The 23175-nt window shown below is 41.4% G+C and overlaps 1 protein-coding gene across 17 annotated transcripts in view; it reads right to left on the bottom strand.

The window, feature by feature from the left end:
• PRR14L (proline rich 14 like) overlaps positions 1 to 23175 on the bottom strand; it is a 57724-nt gene extending 34549 nt beyond the window's left edge. For 7 of the 17 annotated variants that reach the window (XM_045042377.1, XM_045042383.1, XM_023241555.2 and 4 more), the window contains exons 1-4: positions 23021 to 23174; positions 21189 to 21311; positions 14441 to 14966; positions 1678 to 1750 (exon numbers count right to left, since the gene is read on the bottom strand). In XM_045042377.1, coding sequence (XP_044898312.1) covers positions 1678 to 1750; positions 14441 to 14914 — 547 coding nt within the window. In that variant the 5' untranslated portion in view covers positions 14915 to 14966; positions 21189 to 21311; positions 23021 to 23174. Of the gene's footprint in view, positions 1 to 1677; positions 1751 to 14440; positions 14967 to 15068; positions 15114 to 21188; positions 21312 to 22556; positions 22576 to 22685; positions 22998 to 23020 lie in introns of those variants that run through there. The other 10 variants (XM_045042378.1, XM_045042379.1, XM_045042381.1 and 7 more) reach the window with 10 other exon arrangements.

The following is a 23175-nucleotide window of genomic DNA, read 5'->3' as shown; positions in this document are numbered from 1 at the left end:
AATCCAAAGCAGGCTGCAGGCTCTAGGCTCTGAGCTGTCAGCACAGAGCCCAACATGGGGCCCAAACCCACAAACTATGAGGTAATGACCTGAGCCAAAGTCAGACACTTAACCGACTGAGCCACCCAGGCACTCCAGTTTCTTTTTTTTTTAATTAAGTAATCTATGTGCCCAACATGGGACGTGAACTCACAACCCCGAGATCAAGAGTTGCGTGCTCTACCAACTGAGCCAGCCAGGTGCCCCCTGATTCTCCTGTTTAAAGGCCAGTTCAGTTGTTAAATGAAAGTGTAGTTCAACAGACACTAAATTTTGTGCTAAGATGTGGGTGAAAATATACCAATATACTGAAGACTCAATATAGCAATACTGAAGCCCCATTGAAAAGATATTTGGGGGTCGCAGTGCTAAAAACAGTCCCAAATAAAGGCCTAGGAACTGGGGGAGACATGTAAAAAGAACATTTCTCATCTTCAGAATTTTAACCTATCTTGGACAGCCAAGCCTTTAAGCCACAAAGGAAATCTCCAGCAGCAGAAAGCAGGGTAATAAACTGGGACAAGTGCCCTTTCTCATAAGGACGATTTGTGCTTCCTCTTCTGTCTGGGCTGCCAAGAAGCAGAGTAGTCAAATCTGATGTTTTATCACAGTAACAACATGTTCATATAATCAAACATACTTAATGTATTTTTTCTTTTTTTTGGTGGTTTTGATTACATTTTTAACCTTAATTGCATAATATATACACATAGTCCTCTCTAAAGTTACCCAAGATTACTTTCAGCTGGGGACTGGGGAGAAGAATTTTGGCTCAGTACTCTGTGTCTCGGCTTCCTCTTCAATTAGTCAATCTAATCAATCTAATCAATCAATCAAACTAAAAGTGGTATCTCAGATGCCTATATCTATTCATTGTTTTGAGGAGCAAAACAATATTGGAAATAAGTTGCTTTGACAATTCTCAAGGTGGCCTGGAGTGAACCCTTTCTCCCATCCCTGCCTAGGGGAAGAACAGAATGCACTCCACAGCGCTGAACTGGGCAGGGTCAATTCCTCCCCATCCATGTTAACCCTTCCGAGGAGGCAGTTCAGTTTTATAAAATCAAATAAAAGATTTCACATCAGCAATTAAGGTTCAACCCCCCCATCAATAAGGACTCATAAAAAAAAGTGTGAGGCAAACTGCTGTCAAAACGAAGGCACCACTTTGGGTGGCTGGCTGGCTCATACAGTAGAGCATGTGACTCTGTCTCTGTTGCAAGTCCCACACTGGGGGCAGAGTTTACTTAAACAAACAAACAGGGGCACCTGGGTGGCTCAGCTGGTTAAGTGTCCAACTCTTGATCTCGGCTCAAGTCATGATCTCGGCTCAAGTCATGATCTCATGGTTTGTGGGATCGAGCCCCGCTTCATCAAACCTGCTTAGGATTCTCTCTTTCACCCTCCCCCATTCACGCATGTTTCTCTCAAAATAAACAAACATTAAAAACAAACCCCCCAAAACCTAAGACATTGCTAGGTGTCTTCAAGTATGTCCATGGGTAATATCAAGAATTTCTACAGTTAAGTCCATCTTGCAAGCCAGGGACTTGCATTCCCAATGCACAACAGAAAATGTGAACTAAAACAGTGTGTGTAATAAGTGGAAAAAGGAAAAGAGTGGAGAGAGATAAATACCTTTGTTCCTCAAACAGTCTTCAGGGAGCCCTGTGCATAAATGTTCTTTGCTTGACTGCATCAGGAGGTCTTCCTGCAGGAAGAAAATCCAGTGGTCAGGGAGGATTCAGAGATGCCTGAACTCATGAATGCAAATTACCATCTGAGAAATTTCTTTATGATTCCTGGAAATCTGCTAGCAGTCACAAAGATTGGCAACTAAAAGAAACCTCAAGTTTAAAGAAATAAAATCAAGGGGCGTCTGGGTGGCTCAGTCGGTTAGGTGGCCGACTTCAGCTCAGGTCATGATCTCACACTCCGTGAGTTTGAGCCCCATGTCAGGCTCTGTGCTAACAGCTCAGAGCCTGGAGCCTGTTTCAGATTCTGTGTCTCCCTCTCTCTCTGACCCTCCCCCGTTCATGCTGTCTCTCCCTGTCTCAAAAATAAATAAACGTTAAAAAAAAAAAAAAGAGCAAGATTTAGAGAAATAAAATCAATAAAAACTTCCACTTTTAGGAGCACCTGCGAGGTTCAGTCAGTTAAGCGTCTGACTCTTGATTATGGCTCAGGTCATGATCTCACCATGGTGAGATTGAACCCCGCATCGTGCTCCACTCTGAGTGTGGAGCTTGCTCCCCATCTGCCCCTCTCCCCCATTCACACTCTAAAATAATAAATAAATAAATAAATAAATAAGTAAATAAATATTCAACAACAGCAACAACAGAAACCTTCCACTTCTCTAGAATTTGAGCTTGAAACAGCAAGTTTCCTAAGGTCTGGACAATAATAGAAGCTTATTAATATGTTGACCTGCAGGTCCAAACAAAACCCCATTAATACCTTCTGAATCAAGAAACAAATTGCTGCAACATAATTTTAATTTCATCTGAAAGGAAAATAGCAACAAATTGGATGTATGTCAGTCCTTAACCATTCTAAAGATCATGTACTCATTTTCTTTCCAAACTTCTTAAAAGGGCTATTTTTTCTTTTCATCCCCTTCATTTAAGGGAGAACATCCAAAAGAGGACACCATCACTGATAACCAGTTTTCTCTTACAGAAGGAATTCAGGAAAACGGGAGGGGGTAGTGGCAGAAAGTGCAGGTTGCGACAGCAAATGGCCTCAAGGCCTATGAGGTAAGGGTTGACCAGGTAGGAGACACTGACAGACCTAAGATGGCTGTTACACTAAGCTCTCCTGAGTCACCTCTTTTCCCCTGCCTTAAGATTAAATTTTTTTCACGCTGATTTAATTGGTAAGTACAAGATACTGACATGCTATGTATCTAAATCTACAGACACTGGTATTATTACTACTTCTCATCATTTTTACAGCACTTCAAACCAACCCAAAGCAAGCAAAAGCCATTTGGAGCCTGAGCAAAGTTCCATGGTGGAAACAGAACCCAGGACTGAGAGGAAAGATAAAAGCAATGGTAAGCACAGGTAGATACAGGAAGAAATAAAACATTATCATTGCAACTGAGAGCATAGACTATTATAATGTGAAGCTGGACTATTCTTTCATTTCCTTAGTGTGGAATACTTTTGCAAAGCATGAACTTAAAAACAAGTATCTCCCAGATAACTTATGGTAACACTACCATGTTTGACAAAGAAGTATGAGTTCTAGCATGATGTCAGACCCAACTTATTTGTAAAAGAGAACGGAAAGCAATTACTTACCACAGAAGGAATGATGGAATTAGAAAATCACCACTGGGCGACCATCATAGTAATAATTACCTCAACCAAGAATCATCAATGGCTGTTAAAACTAGTGGCTAAAAGTTTGAATGAGAAACAAATATTTACACAGTTTCAAAATATCTCCCCACAAGATAGTTAATAATTCCATTGGGGAAAATAGTAAATTCACAGTGGAGAAACCTGGCAGACCCCACTTGAACAAAGTGATGGACTTCATCTCCCCAGGAATGAAGCACCCCAAAGCCATGTGCCTCCTGAGAGGATATACCAAGAAGAACTAGCATCACTTCTGTGGGAATCCTGCTGCCAAAATGCAAAATCAGAATCTAATCATGAGGAAACACCACACAAGCCTAAATTAAGGGAAATTCTACAAAATAAATGGCCCGTACTCTTCAAAAGTGTCAAGGTTAGGTTGAAAAACTGTTACATATTATAGGAGATTTGAGACATGACAATTGAATGTAACAAGTTCTAAGGATTTTTCCTAGACCAAAAAAACCATTTTCTTTTTCTTTTGCTATATCAGTGCAACAATTGGTCAAATCTGAATATTGTTTGTAGATTAAATAAAAGTACTTGGATCAGTGTTAACTGCTTGATTTTGATCACCATACTGTGGTCACATAACAGAATGTCTTTGTTGCTAAGGAAATACACACTTAAGTATTTAGGCATCATATCTGCAACTATGCTATCAAATTACTCAGAATAAAAAAAGCAAATGTGGTAAAATGTTAACATGTGAGGAATCTGCATGAAGGGTATATGGGAATTCTGTGTATTATCTGCAACTTTTCTGTAAGTCTCAAATTATTTCACAATAAGAGGTTAAGGAAATATCTTTATTTGTAGTTACATTTGATCCTTTTTCCAAAATGACACTTCTCCTGGCTCTTCCAGTCCTCAGACTGAATGTTTTGGTGTGACATTAGATGTATTTAGAATATTTTTTCAGGCTAATACCTTATGGAAAAGACAGAGTGCTGGAGTAAAATATTACGGGATGAGGAATCAGACAAGGCTCTGTTCCAACTTCAGGACTCCTACAGACTAGCTATATAGTACTAAGTACAAACAAAGGCGGCTTTAAGAATAAATGGGGGCCATATAACACCTAGTAAGACGTCCCGTCAGGACTGGATGCTCCAAGAACAGAAGCACTGATCATCTGTTAGACCTTAGACACTTGTTATCCCTTTCTGTGGGAAAAGCCAAATAGGACTATCACCAATAGATCCTAGTATATGTCATGTGGAGTGACTAAGCTTTTCTGGGCCTAAAAGGACCTCTGCAAAGTGAGAGCTGAGCTCAGGTCAGCAATGTACAGGTTCCATACAGTTCCCTCAGATTGAACTGTGATGAGTTTGTACAACTAACCCTATCAGCTAATCCAGCTCCTGGAGCGGCTGCTGGGATTTTAGTTTTGCTCCACCTGCTGCTCTAAGGTTCTTAGCTGGAGGACCCAAAATACCCTGGTGGAGTGCCAAGCCAACTGCTTCAGCCATGTCCCTTTCTTCTTGGTTAGTTACAACTTATAATAGGGAAGGAGAGAAGCAGAAGCTAAGAGTAGGTAATTTCCTTTTTCCTCTGCCTTGCTGACTTCTTTTAAAAAATTCTGAGTTAAGAACCCTCAGATGGTTGGAGACCCTATAAAGTTTAAAGTCTCAAATATGATCAGAGATTGACTAGGTTGACAAAGAAAACAGAGTGTGAAGCTGAGGTCAGAAGTGAGAGACGCCTCCTAACCACCACCAACACAGTGGTGGGTGATCTCCATATTAGGTGGGAACTCTACCAAGTCTGGGCCTCAAGTGTGGATAAGAGGAACAGAGCAGCCCACCTGCAAGCAGTGGACATAATGATCCTGTGACTCCCCGGTGCCCTCAAGGTCAGCTAATAATATAATAAACACTTGTAGAAATTTATCAATTTCTTCCTATAACATTTTACCTGCTAAATATTTGAACTTTCAGGATTTCTAGATGTAGAGTCCTGAACATTTTCTCTTCCACCTAAATTCTGCAACATCTATTTTGAATGAATCAACTTCCAAGATGAAAGTTTACATGGATCCTTCTTTCAACATCAAGTGAAATAACCACTATAGTTTATAACACGTTATTAACTGTATAAAATAAGAAATGCCACAGGACAGTACAAAGTCATTTTCCAAACTGCCAGCAAACAAATTCTCTGCCTTGCACATCCAACAGGTCATCCTTCTATGCACTGCTTGGAATCAAAACCAACTTCTGATACTTCCAAGTTTTGGCAGATTTTAGAAAGGTCTTGAAAAACCATTCTTACTATTCATCTGTAATCTTATTTCCCATTAAAAGTTTTATGTCCTAGAAAAGATGCAATTCTCTGATTCATTCCTGTGAGACTCGTTTACTTAGTGTAGGAAACACAAACGTCTAAAGGAAGAAAACAAATATACATCAGACTCTTCAGCTTTTCTTAAATTTTTTTTTTTCAACGTTTATTTATTTTTGGGACAGAGAGAGACAGAGCATGAACGGGGGAGGGGCAGAGAGAGAGGGAGACACAGAATCGGAAACAGGCTCCAGGCTCTGAGCCATCAGCCCAGAGCCTGACGCGGGGCTCGAACTCACGGACCGCGAGATCGTGACCTGGCTGAAGTCGGACGCTTAACCGACTGCGCCACCCAGGCGCCCCCAGCTTTTCTAAACAGGGTAGTTACAAGCTCCTCAGGGCCTGATTTATCTCTGAGCTGTGAGCCCTGCTTGTAACCGAACTCTGCTGAGCTTCTCTAAACTTGAGCTTCCTGAGCTGGAGGCAGAAGCAGATGAATAAGGAAGGGCAGTGACTGCCCCATCTTCAGATGGGACTGCCCATACACTGAAGTGTGCAATGATGGGGGCAACAGTATAGAGCAAAGGAGATACTTCCTACTACCTGGCATTTGTGGAAACAGCCATGATTAAGTTCATACTGAAGAACACTCTGAAAATAAAAGAAACTTTTATATCTCTAGATAGATCTTTCCCTTTCCTACCCTTGCATATTTAGAAAGGAACAGCTGTACAACAGTAATTTTAAAACATCTTTACAGAGCTTAAAAAAAGAATTTTCCGGGGTGCCTGTGTGGCTCAGTCAGTTAAACATCTAACTTCAGCTCAGGTCATGATCTCATGGTTTGTGAGTTCGAGCCCCGCATCAGGCTCTGTGCTAACAGCTCAGAGCCTGGAGCCTGCTTTGCTTCTGTGTCTCCCTTTCTCTCTCTGCCCCTCCTCCAATTGTGCTCTCTCTTTCTCTCTCAAAAATATTTATTTCCTAAAGTTTTCATGGATCCTTCTTTCAATATCAAGTGAAATAACCACTATAGTTTACAACATGTTATTAACTGCATAAAGTAAGAAATGTGATTTCTTTCTCAAAAATATTTTTAAAAACTCTCAAAAATATTTTTAAAAATTGTTTAAACATTAAAATAAGTTGCTTCATAAAATAACACATATTTTGTTGATTTTTCTTTTAACAACAAAAAACGATTTTTTTTTTAAAGTTTATTTATTTTTGAGAGAGAGAGGGTGAGCAGGGGAGGAGCAGAGAGAAATAGGAACGAAGATCCAAACAAAGCGGGCTCTGCTCTGACAGCAGAGAGCCTGATGCAGGGCTCAAACTCACGAACCATGAAATCATGACCTGAGCTGAAGTCAGAAGCTCAACCAACTGAGCCACCGAGGTGCCACAATGATGAGTTTAAGAGATTAGATGAAGGGCGCCTGGGTGGCGCAGTCGGTTAAGCTTCCGACTTCAGCCAGGTCACGATCTCGCGGTCCGTGAGTTCGAGCCCCGCATCGGGCTCTGGGCTGATGGCTCAGAGCCTGGAGCCTGTTTCCGATTCTGTGTCTCCCCCTCTCTCTGCCCCTCCCCCGTTCATGCTCTGTCTCTCTCTGTCCCAAAAATAAATAAACGTTGAAAAAAAAAAAAAAAAAAAAGAGAGATTAGATGAAGGGTGCCTGGGTGGCTCAGTTGGTTAAATGTCTGACTTCAGCTCAGGTCATGATCTCACGGTTCAGGAGTTCGAGCCCTGCATCGGCCTCTCTGCTGTCAGCACAAAGCCTACTCTGTATTCTCTGTCCCCCTCTCTCTCTGCCCTTCCGCCAACTTGTGTGCTCACTCTCCCTCTCTCAAATAAACCTAAAAAATATATTAAAGACATTAGACAAGTGAATGGATATTTAATATTATAGTTCATCAGAAACCACGATGTAGAAAAGCGCTTTTATTCCTAAAAACCAATGTAGTCCTCCTTGAACTGGGAAATTCACCAAGCTGACTGAACTTAGTCAAATTCATTTGATTCATACAACGAATGCCCTAGAAGCCTAGGTGGCTGTCTTTCAAAATTACAGCCAAGTTCTTATTGCTAGAGTCGGGCTCTGTTGAAGTCACTACCTTTTCTGTTGTGACAGATTTTGGTCCATAGGGAACAGAGAGGAGTGGGTAAGTTGTAATCTTTGAGTACTCTTTCCCAAACCCGAGTCAGTGCCCAACTGTGGGCCCCCTGCTGGTTTGACATGAGGAACAGCTGAAGGAATAAAACTTTGAAGGAAAAGAACTTTATGGAATGTTGCTAAAGGCAAATCAAAGAAAAATCACAGAATCTTGGGATGGGAAAAGAACAGTTCTGAGGTTGCTTGTCTAAACTAGAATCTCCTCTGCTATATTTCTGACAGTCACTCAGCCTCTTCATAAACATGACTTTCCCGCACAACCTAATCCATTTCTAGGCTGATCTAGGCCGGTCTAGATGTTAAAATAAAATGTACCTTTCCAATGGACTTAAATTTTGTCTCCCTCAACCAAGAGGGTTTTTTTTTTTTTTTTTACCATTATATTTTGAAACTTTAAAAGTTTTTTAAACAATTTAGAGATATTTGATGTACAAAAGTTTGCAAATATGGTTCAAAAAATTTCCTGTCATCTTTATCCAGCTTTCCTTAGTGTTAACATCTCACATATAACCACAGTATAGTTATTAAGGCCAAAAATTAATATAATACTATTAACTCTAGAATTTATTCAAATCTTAATGGCTTCCTTAAGTCCTTTTTCAGGACCTGGATCCGATCCAGGCTCCCATGTCTTAGTTAGTCCATGTGTTAGTTGTCATGTCTCCTTATGTTCTCCCTTAAATGGAGAGATAGTTCCTCAAGTATTCATCTTTTGTGACTTTGACACTTTTGAAATGCAAGTCCCTCGATTCAGGTTTGATGTTTCTTCAAGATTAGATTCTGATTATGCATTCTGGGGGCAGGAATCTCACAGAAGTGATGCTGGTTCTTGGTGCACCCTCCCAGGAGGCACATGGCTTTGAATGGAGTGTCTCATTGCTGTGGAGGTGGACTTCCATCATTTGGTTCAAGTGGGTCTGCCAGGTTTCCCCACTGTGGAGTTACTATTTTCCTCTTTGTATACCTTGTAATGAATCTGTTACTCTGTAATCTTATGGGGGAGATATTTGGAGACAGTGTAAATATGTGTTTCTCATCTACACTTTTAGCCACTAGTTTTTGTTGTGTTTTTTTTTTAATGTTTATTTATTTTGAGAGAGATACAGATAGTGCAAGCAGAGAGGGAGAGAGAGAATCCCAAGCAGTCTCCATGCTGTCATCACAGAGTCTGACTCAGGGCTCGATCTCACGAGATCATGACCTCATCTGACACCAAGTCAGATGCTTAAACAACTGAGCCACCCACCTGCCCCTTAGCCACTAGTTTTAACATGCACTGAGGATTCTTGCCTGAGATGATTATTACCATGATGACTGCCAAATGGCAATTTATTTCCACAATTCCTTTTACATTTATTAATTGGAATTCCTCAAGAGCTTTCTTTTTTCAAGTTATTTATTTCATATCAGCATGGGTTCACGATACGTTTTATTCTATAGGTTATAATTCATTACTACCATTATTTAAGCTCAAATTGTCCCAATCTTAGCCACTGGGAGTCCTTTCAAGTTGGCTCCTTTTGAGTCCTTTTGATATGTCTCCATAATTTTCTGAGCAATTCACCACAAACTGTTCCAGGATCATCTTGTATTTTTTCCTGGGCCAGCCCCCAAAACATTTCTCCAAAAAGTCTTGGTTCCTTTAATTGGAAGATCTTATTTAGAAACGAAGAACTGAATGCTAGGTGTGCTCACTGCTATGTGTTGCTGCTTCTAGACCCCACCTCAAATACCCATACATATAGAGTATTTCTGTTAACTACCTGTGTATATTAAAAACCCTAAGTTCATACTGCTAATTCCAATTCTAGTTCCATACCACCCAGGGTTCATTCTAGCCCTCATCCCCCTATCTGTAGTTCTGTTCTGTTAGTGAGAAGCCTGGCTCTCATCCACAATATTTACTCATTCACTCAATCCTAGAACACACATGCAGTTTAGGAATTGCTAGGCCACACACCTGTGAAAAATAATTTTATTAAAATGTTTTGCGTTTCTTTGGATTTACACTTAGGAAGGTATAGTCAAAACACTATTTCCCAAAGATACTTGGGTTACTTTATTTCTTCATCCCCTTCCTCCCTCAGTGTAGTTTCATTATTCATTTGTAATATAGTTAAGAGTCATTTGCCAGGGTTTTTATTCAATTTTGGGTTCCCCTCCCATCCTGGCTCTCTAATTAGTTATTTTTCAAGTATGGCCTCAGAACTCTACAAAAAGATGTACTCAGGGAAGTCTACTTCCTCCTGTTCCTTCTATCTCATTCCCACTCTTTCTCCCCTGCTCCCAATGGCTTCCTATAGGTAAGTAAACCCATTCGTTTCTGGTTTATCCTTCCTGGGTGTATGTGTGTTTTATACAAATGAGCAGATACTTGTATACTTATCTCACCTTCTTTCTTGAATGGCAGGGAGGATACAATAGATATTTACTTGCCCTCTGCTTTTTTTTACTTAACAGTACATCCTACTTTGCAGAAAAGAATTAACAGAGCAGTCCTGTTATCCTTAGAAAGGCCTGCTTGCAAGGGTGGCCTTGGCTCATCTGGAAACTTAGATTTTGGGAGAGTTTCCAACATTCCTTAATGATAAGAGTGGCTCAGAGTACCCATACAACAATGGGGTTTATGTTGAAACACCTGCTTTCCTTCTGTAAGTCTGGAATTTTGGTTTGTGCCAGGGGAGGATGCCCATGTGACCAGCCTCCATTAAAAACCCTGGGCTCTAACAAGCTTCCATGGTAGACCACATTTCACATGTGTTGTTACAATTTGTTCCTGGAGGAGGCTGTGTGTATGTGACTACACTGGGAGAGGATTCTTGGAAACTAGCACCTGGTATCTTCTGGACTTTGCGCCATGCTTCCCCTTTGCTGATCGCTTTATATCCTTCCGTTGCAATTAATCTTAGCTACAAATATGACCATGTGCTGAGTCCTGCAAGTTCCAGAGAATCACCAAACCTGGAGGTGGTTTTGGGGAGCCCTGACACACCTGGAAAGCACTCCATATCAGTACATGGAAATCCTCCTCAACTCCTTATCACAGGTGCATGTACTGCATATATGGACATAAAATACACATGCTACAGTTTATTCAAGGTCTCTCCTCTATGTGGGCATTTAAGTTGCTTCAAACATTTTGCAGTAATAAACAATACTGTAAAAAATAACTTTTGGTATATATATTTCTGCAGTTTTGGAGGTGTATATTTGGGGTAGATTCCTAGAAATAAGAGTGCTGGGTCAACAGGTCAGAGCATATACATTCTGGTTAGGTGCAGCCAAATTCCTCTTCTGAAAGGTTGTAATCAGTATGCATTCCCACCAGCAAATATGTGAGAACACTATTCCCTCACAACCTTGCCAACCAGATATGTCTCCACAATTTTTCATCTTCTCTGATAAGTAAAAAGTGGTATTTTGATTGCTTAAATTTGCATTTCTCTAATTATAAGTGAGGTTGACCAACTCTTCATGTGTTTCAGAACACATACATGCATGCACACACACAATGAATCATCTATTCAAGTCTTTCCTTCATTTTTCTATTGGGTTTTCCATTCCTCAATCTACCAAGTTCTTTATACATTAGTAGGGTACCTAGCTGGCTCAGTGAGCAGAGTACGGGACTCTTGATCTTGGGGTTCTAAGTTTGAATCCCACGTGGGTGTAGAGATTAATTAAAAATAAAATCTTGGGGCGCCTGAGTGGCTCAGTCATTTAAGTGTCGACTTTGGCTCAGGTCATGATCATGATCTCACAGCTTGTGAGTTCGAGCCCCATGTCGGGCTCTGTGTTGACAGCTCAGAGTCTGGAGCCTGCTTCAGATTGTCTCCCTCTCTCTCTCAAATAGAAATAAACATTAAAAAAATTTTTTTTTAATCTTAAGAGGCACCTGGGTGGCTTACTCGGGTATGCATCTGACTTCGGCTCAGGTCATGATCTCGCGGTTTGTGGGTTTGCCCCACACTAGACTGTGTTGGTGGTGCAGAGCCTGCTTGGGACTCTCTACCACCACCCCCGCTCCTTCCCCTTCCCCACTTGTGCTCTCTCTCAAAATAAATAAATGAATTTTAAAAAAAGGATAAACAAATCTTAAAAAGGAAAAAGGAGTTCTTTATATATTAGATAAGCCCTTTATCTGTGATACATGTTGCAAATATGTTCTCCCAATTCACCAGTTGTGTTCTGTTTGTGGTGTTTTGCCAATCTACCAAGAATTCTTGAGGTCCAAGGATGTCTGGTCTCTGCAAACTTTCTCAAACAGTAGGCTGCTTTCCTGAGAGGTCCACAGCATTCATTCAGACTTTCTTTAAAAAAAAAAAATTTTTTTTAATGTTTATTTTTGTGTGAGAGAGACAGCGAGCGAGCAGGGGAGGAGCAGAGAGAGAGGGAGACACAGAATCTGAAGCAGGCTCCAGGCTCTAAGCTGTCAGCACAGAGCCCAACATGGCGCTCAAACCCACAAACCGCAAGATCATGACCTGAGCCGAAGTCGGATGCTTAACCAACTGAGCCACCCAGGCGCCCCAACAGTTCTCCAAATTCTTGAAGGCTTCTCTTGATTCTTTTTTCATAGGACATACCCAAGCAACTGGCTTCCAATGTTGTATTTTCAGGTTTTGTCATTAGTGTGAATTCTTTATCAGGAATGCATTCCTGGTTTTCTATACTCCTTCTACACATGAGACATATAACACCAGGCTCAGCATGGGGATGAGGAGATAGGACCCCGCTTCAGCCAGTGATGCCAATACTGATAATTCCTTCCTTCCCCTCTGGCCTCCCTAACCCCAGAGGCATCTTGAGGTCATCTGAGTGCTGGGAGGAGAGGGGACTCTAAGTATGATACTCTAGCTACAGGCTAGCTAGCACACAACAGCATACAACTGCTACCTCTCAAGTCCAGGTAATACATTTCTGTTAATGTGCTAAATTAAGAGCAAACTGGCTTTTCTGGATGGCCATTCCACAAAGTCAATTGTAATGAACTAGCTAAAACCTATAGGTCTTTTGTTTCTCCAAAGACACTTCTGCTTTTTTCCCCCCACTTGTGAAGCTCACTTTTTGGAACAAAGTAGAAAATCTTACATTTATATCTATTAAGTTTCATTTTGGTTTATGTAAATCAAAATTGTATTTATCTCTGGTGGAGCTGAGAAGGAGAAAGGACAGTAATTTTCTTAGATTGGAAGGCACATATGTATACCTATTTTTTATTTTACACCAAATATTACATGAAAATTTCAGTAAATTACAAAAAATTTTTACCTTGTTAGACTGAGCCCACCAGATCAAGAAACTTTTAGATCCTCAATCTGTTACCTCACTTCTATTTTTAAGGTTAGGACATCATAGCATAAAATCCGATGTTACTTAATTATTGCTACCTGAAAAGATTAATCTGTTCCTAACTTTGGTCAATATATGAAGCCTACTAACAACAATCAATTGCTCTGTAACCTGTGTAAAGAAATGATGTATTTATAAGGTGGGAAATGGAGCCTAGCCCAGAAAACCCAAAGAATATGAATTTATTTGTGGGTCTACAGCAAGGGCTGGCAAACTACAGCCCATGGGCCAGATTCTGTGCTCATAAAAAAGGTTTACTGAAATACAGATACTCATTCATTTTTATATTGTCTATGTCTGCTTTCATGCCACAAGGGCAGAGTTGAGTAGTTTTGACAGAGACCTTATGACCTGCAAAGTCTAAAATATTTACTATACGGCCCCGTACAGACAAAAAGTTGTCTGAGCCCTGGTCTAAGGCACCATCCAGAGGAGAAAGTAAATTTTCTAGTGTACTTGACAGGTATAGTCTTACAGGAACCTGGGTTCCTCAGACTATCACAGCTTGCTAATCATTAGTCTTACCTACCTAACCCCTATTACTCTAATTTCACACTTACATAAAGAAATTTGATCTTGCCTACAGGGAGAAGACATACTGACCAGCCAGTGTGACCATTCCTACCAAGTAATGATTCCCCTTTTCACTGTGAATTAAACAACTGACTTTGTGATTTATACTTTAGTCTCTCATGAAGTAGATCAACATGGGTCAGTCCTTTGGAGACCATCACCTCTAATATAACAAAAAACAAAAGTCAAGTTTCTAGACCTGCAAAGCTAAGCACCAGCTCCTGAAATACGGAGATTCCTCTAGGGTATCCATCCTATGAAGCAGACTCCCTCAGAGATCTCTCTGTGACATGTCACTCCACCCTATTCATGATACTACCAAAACTTAAGGAATGAGTATCTATCGTTTCTTAAAATCAAATGCAGAAATATCACATGACTATCACAGAGACTCAACATTCCACATATGATGGCTGCTTCAGAGAAGTGACATTTTTTCTTTAGGTAAGCACTTCCTCCTCTCTTCAAGTGTCTGCTGTGACACAAATGTTTTTAAAAATTATCAAAAGAAAGTTAACATCAAAATCAACATTTTGGAAGTGTTTCCAGAACAAATCATAAGCTACCTGTCAGCATCTGTCCTTTATTATGTGAAGTATTATTCTGGAAAGCTGTCATTAAAACTCAACTCTTCTGAATTTAGATGTCATGTCTTACCTGACTTGGGCTGATCTTTTCTTCAGCAGCTGTGGAATGTTGATGTGGGTCTTCCTTTGCTCCCTCACAGGGGTCTCTTATAATTTCCGCCTGGTCCCCTTGATTTCTGAAGACCTTTAGCTCCATGCTCTTGGTTTTCTCTTCCCTATCCAAGATCCCAGAAGCCACAGAACCTCCTGCTGTGGTGTCCACCAGCCCACACCGCCCAGGCTCACCCCCATGATCCAAGGTGCCAGAAGTTTCTTCACAACAACTTTCTGCACAAGTCCTCTGCAGCTCCAAGGGCACTGCCCTACTCTGACTTATAAGAGAGCTTGAGGCTGCGGGTTTTACATCTGGAATCACACTTGGCTCAGGGTCAGCATGAAGCTCTTTGGAGACACTCACTGGGAGTTCAGAGTATAATTCCTGTACCACGGCAGACATGGAGGAATCAAGTGGAACTGGCTGAGTCTCTACTCCGGATGACAGCATTAGGGCAGATGGAAGATTATGGAGTCAAGTCTTTTACATCAAACGGTTCACCCTGACACAAATCAAAGGAAGGGATAAAAGTTTAAAACCTTGCAGGGTAGAAGAAAGTTGTTTAAGCTAAAACTGGCTAAAATAAGGACAAAAAAAATTCTACCTCAAATGCTGGCGACATCTGACACCAAAACATCCTCCTTAAAGGCTGTGAATTAGTAGAAAAATAAATGCCTTAAATCTTTAATAGACATCTACCTAGCCTCAATTCAAATACTGCCTTATAAACAATTCTCAGTGTAAATCTGGAGGGCCAGTGAATGTAGATGAGAATAAGACACGTCTAAGCATCCAAGGACAGACCTCATGTAAAGAAGATAAAGACGATTTTCTACTTGTTTTCAGGGTATGAACCTTGCCTGTTTTGTTCATTGCTATATCCCCACTGCCTGGAAGAGGTGCTTGGCACACAGAAAGTACTCAGTAAATATTTGCTGAATGAATATATACTGCAGGATTCTGAGCAATTTGGTATACTGACTTTTCCTCAAAAGAACTGTGTATGAAAGAAGATATAGAGACAACAGAATTCCATTCCTTTACTGCTTACCAAACTTGAGCTGATCTACCCAGACTGGCACAAGATACCACTAAACCAGCTCTTTAGAAGAATCCTGACTTGTATTCAGCATCTTGAGATTTTCCATGTGCTTTCACAAACACCACTTAGATTCTCCCAACCCTGTGAGCAAAGTCGAGCAGCTATCACCATCCTGTTACAGAGCCTAACATCACACTTATAAGGTAAAAGTGACCTGCCTAAAATATTACAGGATTATCTGAGGAAAGTGGGGGATGCTCAAGGGGCTTCCATGGTGTTGGGAATGTTTCACTTCTTGCACTGGGTAGTTGAAACATGGGTTATTTGCTAAAATATGTATATTTGTGTAGTACATCATTAAAGTTGTCGACACACACGTGCATGCAGGTGTACACACACACATGCATGCAGGCGCGCACACACACACACACACACACACACACACACACACACACACACAGCTAAGGAACAGTACACTTGGAACCAGGGTTTCCTGGCTAGTAACTTTTCCATTTTAGTTTACCAAATGTGTGCAGTTTCCACAACAAAACCCAATTTGACCCAACCAAGGTGGAAACTGGTTAACCAAGTAAGATACCACATGCTCTCATTTTTGATGCTCTCCTTAATCCTAACAAAAGGTGAGAAATTTCTAGCAAGAGCTCAGAACAAGGATTTATCTGAGGTATTGGTGGCAAATCCCTTTGGCTAAAAGGCCCATAAGAAATGATATTTCAGAAAGACAACAGATTTCTACTCCTACCACTTTCTAACATCCATCTTTTCCCAAAATACACATATTACATACAAGCAAAACTCACTGCAGGCTACCAGACTGTTTTGAATATCGAACTGTCTCACCTTCTCTCTACGGACCGCATTCAGATTTCTGAGCAGGAGGAACTCTCCTATACACCATATAAATCTTTACAACTCAGTTTCCTTACCCTGTCTCTATTCCTGTCCTGATTTTCCAGGGGAGCCCACACATGTCGCTTACACAAAAGGCACTTGCTCTGCCTCCAGGTCAAGAAGCACCTACCTGGTGGTCCTTGAATATTCCTAGGTATATATAACCCTCCCTCCTTGCACAGAAGGTCCCTCCTGCCCACTGACCCGTGCTATGAAGACTGAAGCTGGGGGCTTAGGTAGGACAGATGATAGGTCCTTTCATTTTGGACCATTTTGTCTTTCCTGGTTTTCCAATCTATGTTCGATAGTTTACTTACATTCTTACACTTTCATCCACTGGGTGTCCTTAATGTTTTGAAGGAATCCTCTCCACAAATCAAAGTAGACAACATTATACTACTAATTTAAATACTAGAAATTACAGGAAATCAGACTGCTGGTCCATCAAATTTAGATAACACAGGAGGGCTGATGAAAAAACTTGAATCCAAAAAGGCAGCAAAGAGAGATAAACAGTTGTGTCCAGAGTATGGTGAGAATCAAATGAGACTCTTTCATAAATGGTACTGACAAAAACAAATCATTTTTGGACCTCCAACCTTCCCCTTTCTCCTCTAGCTCCTGGATATTTCTAGGGGCACTTAAAAAAAATTTTTTTTCAACATTTACTTTTTTTTTTTTTTTTTTTGAGAGACAGAGAGAGACCAGAGCATGAGCAGGGGAGGGGCAGAGAGGGAGTCACAGAATCCAAAGCAGGCTCCAGGCTCTGAGCTGTCAGCATAGAGCCTGACGCAGGGCTCGAACTCACAGACCACGAGATCATGACCTGAGCCAAAGTCGGATGTTCAACCGACTGAGTCACCCAGGCACCCCTCTAGGGGCACTTTAGATTCTGGTGTACGTATTGGGGGTTAACAGCTAAAGCAGAATTGCTATTTGATGCTAAAAAAAGAGAGGAGGTGTTCAATTTTCATTTGGTTCAGTTTCTCTTTCCCAACAACAAACACTCCGGGTTTTGACTGTCACAACACATACAGACTGGAAGAATAAGTGTAGGAAAGGATACTGTAAAAGAGCAGGTTTGTTGGTGGAGATCAGCTCCATAGGTCTCTCTGCTACCATGTGCTCAAGAGCTCCTTGCCCTTGCCTGCCACTGAGGTGTGAGTGTTCTCAAAAGTTTAATCCTTGACATGCCTCCCATTCCAGGCTTCACTTTTTTGATGACCTCACCTTTTCTTGCAGCCCTTCTGCTATGCCGATGACTCAAAACTGTCACTTTAAGTATAGGTGACCACATGACCCAACAATTCCACTCCTAGGTATACATGCAAAAAAAAGTCCACACAAAAACTAGCACACAAATGTTCACAGCAGCACTATTCACAATAGCCAAAAAGTGGAAATAGCTTTCACGTCCATCAACTGATGAATGGATAAACAAAATGTGGTAAATCTGTACACCTGGGTATTACTCGACCATAAAAAGAAATGGAAGTACTGATTTGTGATACAACATGAATGAACCTTGAAAACATTATGATAAGTAAAAGAATCCAGCCACAAAGGACCATATATTACAAGATCCCATATATATGAAATGTCCAAAGGAGGCAAATCTATGGAGTTGGAAAGTAAATTGCTTAGTGAGAGTTGGAAAAACTGGGAGTGACTGCTAATAAAATTTCTTTCAGGGGCAATAAAAATATTCTGAAATTGATTGTAGTGATAGTTACACACCTCTGTGACTATGCTAAAAACCACTAAACTGTACAATTTAAGTTAGTGAATTGTATGATATGCAAATTACATCTAAAAGCTAATTTAAACAAAAAATAAATAAAAATACCTGTCCCCAACCCCATCATCTCTCAAATTCCTAACCTATGTTTCATTTATAAGGATGGCACCCCTCTAGGGGTACCAGGGTGGCTCAGTGGGTTAAATGTCCAACTTTGGCTCATGATTTCAGTTTGTGAGTTCGAGCCCTACATAAGGCTCTGTGCTGACAGGGCCTGGAGCCTGCTTCAGATTCTGTGTCTCCCTCTCTTTCTGCTCCTCCCCTGCTCATGCTCGCTCTCTCTCTCTCTCTCTCTCTCTCTCTCTCTCTCTTAAAAATAAACATTTTAAAAGAATTAAAAAAAAAAAAAAAGGGATGGCAACCCTCCCAAACTTAACATGTCCAAGATAGAACCCATTCAACCCAGTGAATAATCGAGTCTTACTACACACAAACAGCTACGAGAAACAAAGATGAATAAAATGTTCTCAGTAAACTTACATGCTTATTTTTTACACTGTTGCCTTTCTCAGTAATAACACCCCCACTATCCTAGAGCTCACACTTGAACCACCAGACACAACTATATCTGACCTTCCACTTTTGTTCAATTAGCACTTGGAGCCCACAGACTCCACTCCTGCAGTGTCTCCAACAAATAACCACTCCTTTCCATTCCCATGGTCCTAATTAAAGACGCACAAATACACACTTACTAATAAACACAGTGTATCATGAAGAGGCAATATTGATAATCACACAGAATGCTCCAAGATATTCTTCAAGGAAAACAATGCTATTATGTTTCCTATGCATGCATCTATACTGTAAACTGGCTTTGGCCAAAACAGAATTTTAAAGCTTTGGTTCCCCCCCACCCCCCTCCAAAAAACCTTCCAATTTACAAAAGCCAAACACCACAATGCCATCATCACTTGAAACTTCTGTTTGGTAGAGATATTATTCTAAAAATTTTCAACCTGTAAAACAACTAAGCACATTGGCTGTTTTACAGGCATTTACAGACTTTCTTTCTTTTTCTCCTAGGCCCATCCTGGGTCCTTGAGTTTCTGAGCAGTATCTGCAGTTGAGACACCCAGAAGAGGTGAGTGCCTTGGCTGGAACTCTCAAAGTTGAAGTAATATTTTGATGCAAGCCTAGAGTAGCAGATTAAAATTATTCTCAGCTCACTAGCTTGCATCATCAAACTCTCATTCTAGCCATTTATCAAAATACTGGTAATGTCACAAGACTGCAGAAACAGAAGGACATATTTTAAGAAGACATTCATGTTCTTTAAAATTAAATTTCTAAATACATTGAAACAATTAAAAATGATGGTGTAGAAAATTAACTCTACACAGAAAGTTGCCTGGGACAGTTTATCAAACTAAACATTAGAATTCTCTTATTTTGATAAAATATGCACATAGGAAAACTGAAAGAATATAATCCAAATGTTAACAGTATTACCCTGGGTGACGAGATCAAACTGACTTAAATTGTTGTACTTTTTTTTTTTTAACGGTAAGTTAAAAAATTTTTTTAGGGGTGCCTAGGTGGCTCAGTCAGTTAAGCGTCCGATTTCGGTCCAGGTCATGATCTCACCGTTCCTGGGTTCAAGTCCTTAGTGGGGCTCTATGCTGACAGCTCAGAACCTGGAGACTGCTTCAGATTCTTTGTCTCCCGCTTTCTCTGCCCCTCCCCTGCTCATGCTCCGTCTCTCCGACTCTCTCAAAAACTAACTAAATAAATATAAACATTAAAAAAATTTTTTTTTAATTTTAAACATTATTTCCCAAGATCCAAATAGGAATAAAAAATAACTGGTAAATGTATTATCCCTTTATCTTTCCAAACATCAGCTCTCTGCCTCAACTATAAAAGTTTTCACATTAAAGTGTTAAGTAAACTTGAAGTAAGAGGAAACACTGAGTAACACAGACTTGTAAAATGAAGGCAGGGATTTATAGCTTAATCCTTACTAACAACTTATAACCAACCTACTGGGTGAGGACACTAGGTAATTATCTAGTTTGAGGCAGAAGCAAAAAACAAACCACAGATTCACAAACAACTCATGCCAGCTGCTACTGGCTTGTCATCTTTACTGTGACACAAATGAGAATTCGATTGTTTAAGGAATGGATTTATCCCTGAAAAAAGACCAATAATTATAAGGAGTATGCAGTAACGTTATCCTAATAAAATTAGAAATTCTTTTGTTTTTGAATTGAGAACAATCCTCTCAAAACCTTTCAATGTCAAATGCAATAGTGAAGCCGGGAAGCAGTCTAGTTGTTGGTCTCCAAATTGGGAGACCTGGGTCTCTATCCTGCTAGCTGCACAACCTTGAATGTATCACTTAACTCTCCTGGGCTTGTTTTTCACACGTAAAATGAACAAGTCAAACAAAATAACCTCAAAGGGTCCTGCAGCCCATAAAAATCCCAGGAGTCTAAATAACTTTTCTGTTTCACAGATCTACAGATACCAACAATGGTGGTAGAGTTCTAAGCCCCACTGCACGTACTCAGGGCATAAGAGGTACTTTAAAAACACTTTACACACACAAAAAGATGGAACACTTTTTCTTCTTTAGTGGCAGCAGTAGTGTTAATTCCTATCCCACCAAACAACAAAAACATGAAAAAAAAGAAAATAAACTACCAGTGAAAGATTAACCCCGCGGCTCTCAATCTCGTTAGAATACATTTCATAACACTAAAAACCTGACAAAGTGGCCCTTCCACTTTAGTAGTTCAAACACTCCCTAATGCAAAAGTTCTGGGAGCACAAAGTTTACAGCAATAAGTGAAACGTAGAAAAAAGAATCAAACAAAGAAAACAACAGAACAGAAAACCGTGGGCCCAATAATCCCGAGTCTGAAGGTCTCCCCTCCCTTTAATTCCAATGTAAAAGGGCTGCTCAAAATGAAGAACAGTTAGTAACACTGGGCGCTGCCACACTCGTGTCAAGGGACAATACTCACAATATCGATCAGTCCCTCAGAAGTTCACAACACTCCTTTCACCTTGAGAAAGGGGCTTTCTTTTCCAAGATTCGGACACTGTAGCCAATGCCTCCATGAGGGCATTCGGAGAAGGGGCCTCTTCTTGAGGGACAGAGAAAGAAGAATCTTTTAACGAGATCTCTAGACAAACAGAAAGTGGGGTAGGGAAGTCTATATACTAAACAGGGCCCAGCTCTACAACATGGAGTGTGCAGGAAATCTCAAAAGCATCAAGCACTGTTTCCTTTTTCCTTCCTTTATTAGCATGCACAAAAAGGATCCCTCTGTCTCCACATGGGGAGTGAAACAGCGAAAATGCTCCTGATTTCTGACAAAGACTTTCTGCATAAAAAATTTTCATTTCTTTTTCAAAGGAAGAGGAGAAGGAAACCATCTGTGCCATTCTAAATACACTGCAGGAAAGAGTCCTCCTCTCAAAGGTAGAGAGTCTTATTTTTCTTGGGAGAGCAAGAGAAAAGAAGTTGGACGCTCCCTCTTTGAGGAGGGGGAGGTGTGCATATAGCAGGAAGCTTTTTAATCACTACAGCAGGTAGGGGGAGTGGGAGACGACATCGCTAACCAGTCAGGAAGAAGTGATAGCTTCTGTGGACAAAGGGAAGGCTGGCTTTTGGTATCAATTCTCTCTCCTTCTTTCAGTACAGACCTGTTTCCAAAAAGTCTTTTCTCCTGATTATTCTGAGACTCTCTTTGTTAATTTGGGGAGCATGGAAGGATTTAAAGGGAGAAGTGCCTCTTTCTCCACCCCAGGGTGGGGAAAAGTCTCCTTTCCAGTGAGAAAGGATGAGTTAACACCTGTGATGTGGGGGTGGGAACGGGAGGAGGCATGCATGGAAAAATCTGGGTCTCTATAAAAGATACTAGTTTTCTTTAGTAAGAGTAAATAGCAACAATTTACCAAAAGCTTACTATGTACTAAGCGCTTATACAAATTCTCCCTTAGCCCTCAAGACAATGCTTTACAAAGAGGACCCAAATTAGAGATAGGCTAACTGAGACTCCGAAAGGTTAAGCAATTAGCCAAGGTCACAAGGATGGGAAGTGGGAGACAGACTAACAACTACCACATTCCAGACGCCATGCTCTTAACTGTGCAAGGGAAAGCTCATTGCACACCAAGAGACTTCAGGGAAGAGTCTTGTGGACATTACTGGGGGAGGGGAGAAAGACTGATTTCTAATACCATAAATAAACTCAGGGTCTTCATCTTTATATCTAGGGGTAGAGGTGAAAAATAAAAGAAGGAAGGTAAGTCTCTCTTTTACAGGAAAGGAAGACCCCCCCCCCCTCCCTCTAACACTTTTAGGCAACTTGAGTCTCCTTCTTCACCTGGGGAGCGCTGACCAAACCGAGGGAAAGGTCTTGTTCGGGGTTACGTACTACCCCTCCTTATTAAAATAAGTTTAGAATCGCCCTCTCGCACCCCAGGAGCGGGTCTCGCACCGCTGACAAACGCACAGGAGCTGGGGAAGAGCGTACGCCCACGACAAGGGGCGTAGCCCTCCTCGAGAAGTTGGGGGTCCCCCGCCGTATCGAGGTTGAAGAGGAGTATCTTTCCCCCGTCGGAGCCATGACTCGGAGAAGCCGTTTCCCCCTCGCGACGCGGGGCCTGGTCTCCTCCCTCTCCCCGGGTCGTTCCGCCGCCCGCAGAGCAGCCTCCGTTCCCTCCGGCGCCCCAAGAGGGAGGGGGGCCCGGGCTCCCCCTCAGCCTGCAACACCCGGCGGAGGGTCCCCTCAGGGTGGTGTGGGGCGGGGCGGCTACGCCCGAAGCCTTCCCGCCCCCGGCCTCTTACCCTGAGGCCTGCTCCGCGGCCCGCGCTCGCCCCGCCAGCCCGGCCTTTGCAGCTGCAGCCCGGTCGCCGCCAAAGCTACCTGAGCCTACCGAGCAGAGAGAGCCCGGGGCCGCTCCAGCCACCGCCGCCTCTTCGTCTCTATGGTCTTCTTCCTC

The sequence above is a fragment of the Felis catus genome, chromosome D3 (assembly GCF_018350175.1).
Source record: "Felis catus isolate Fca126 chromosome D3, F.catus_Fca126_mat1.0, whole genome shotgun sequence".
Lineage (NCBI taxonomy): Eukaryota > Metazoa > Chordata > Mammalia > Carnivora > Felidae > Felis > Felis catus.
Note: the sequence above shows the minus strand (reverse complement) of the source record. Positions and strands in the feature narration are given on the sequence as shown.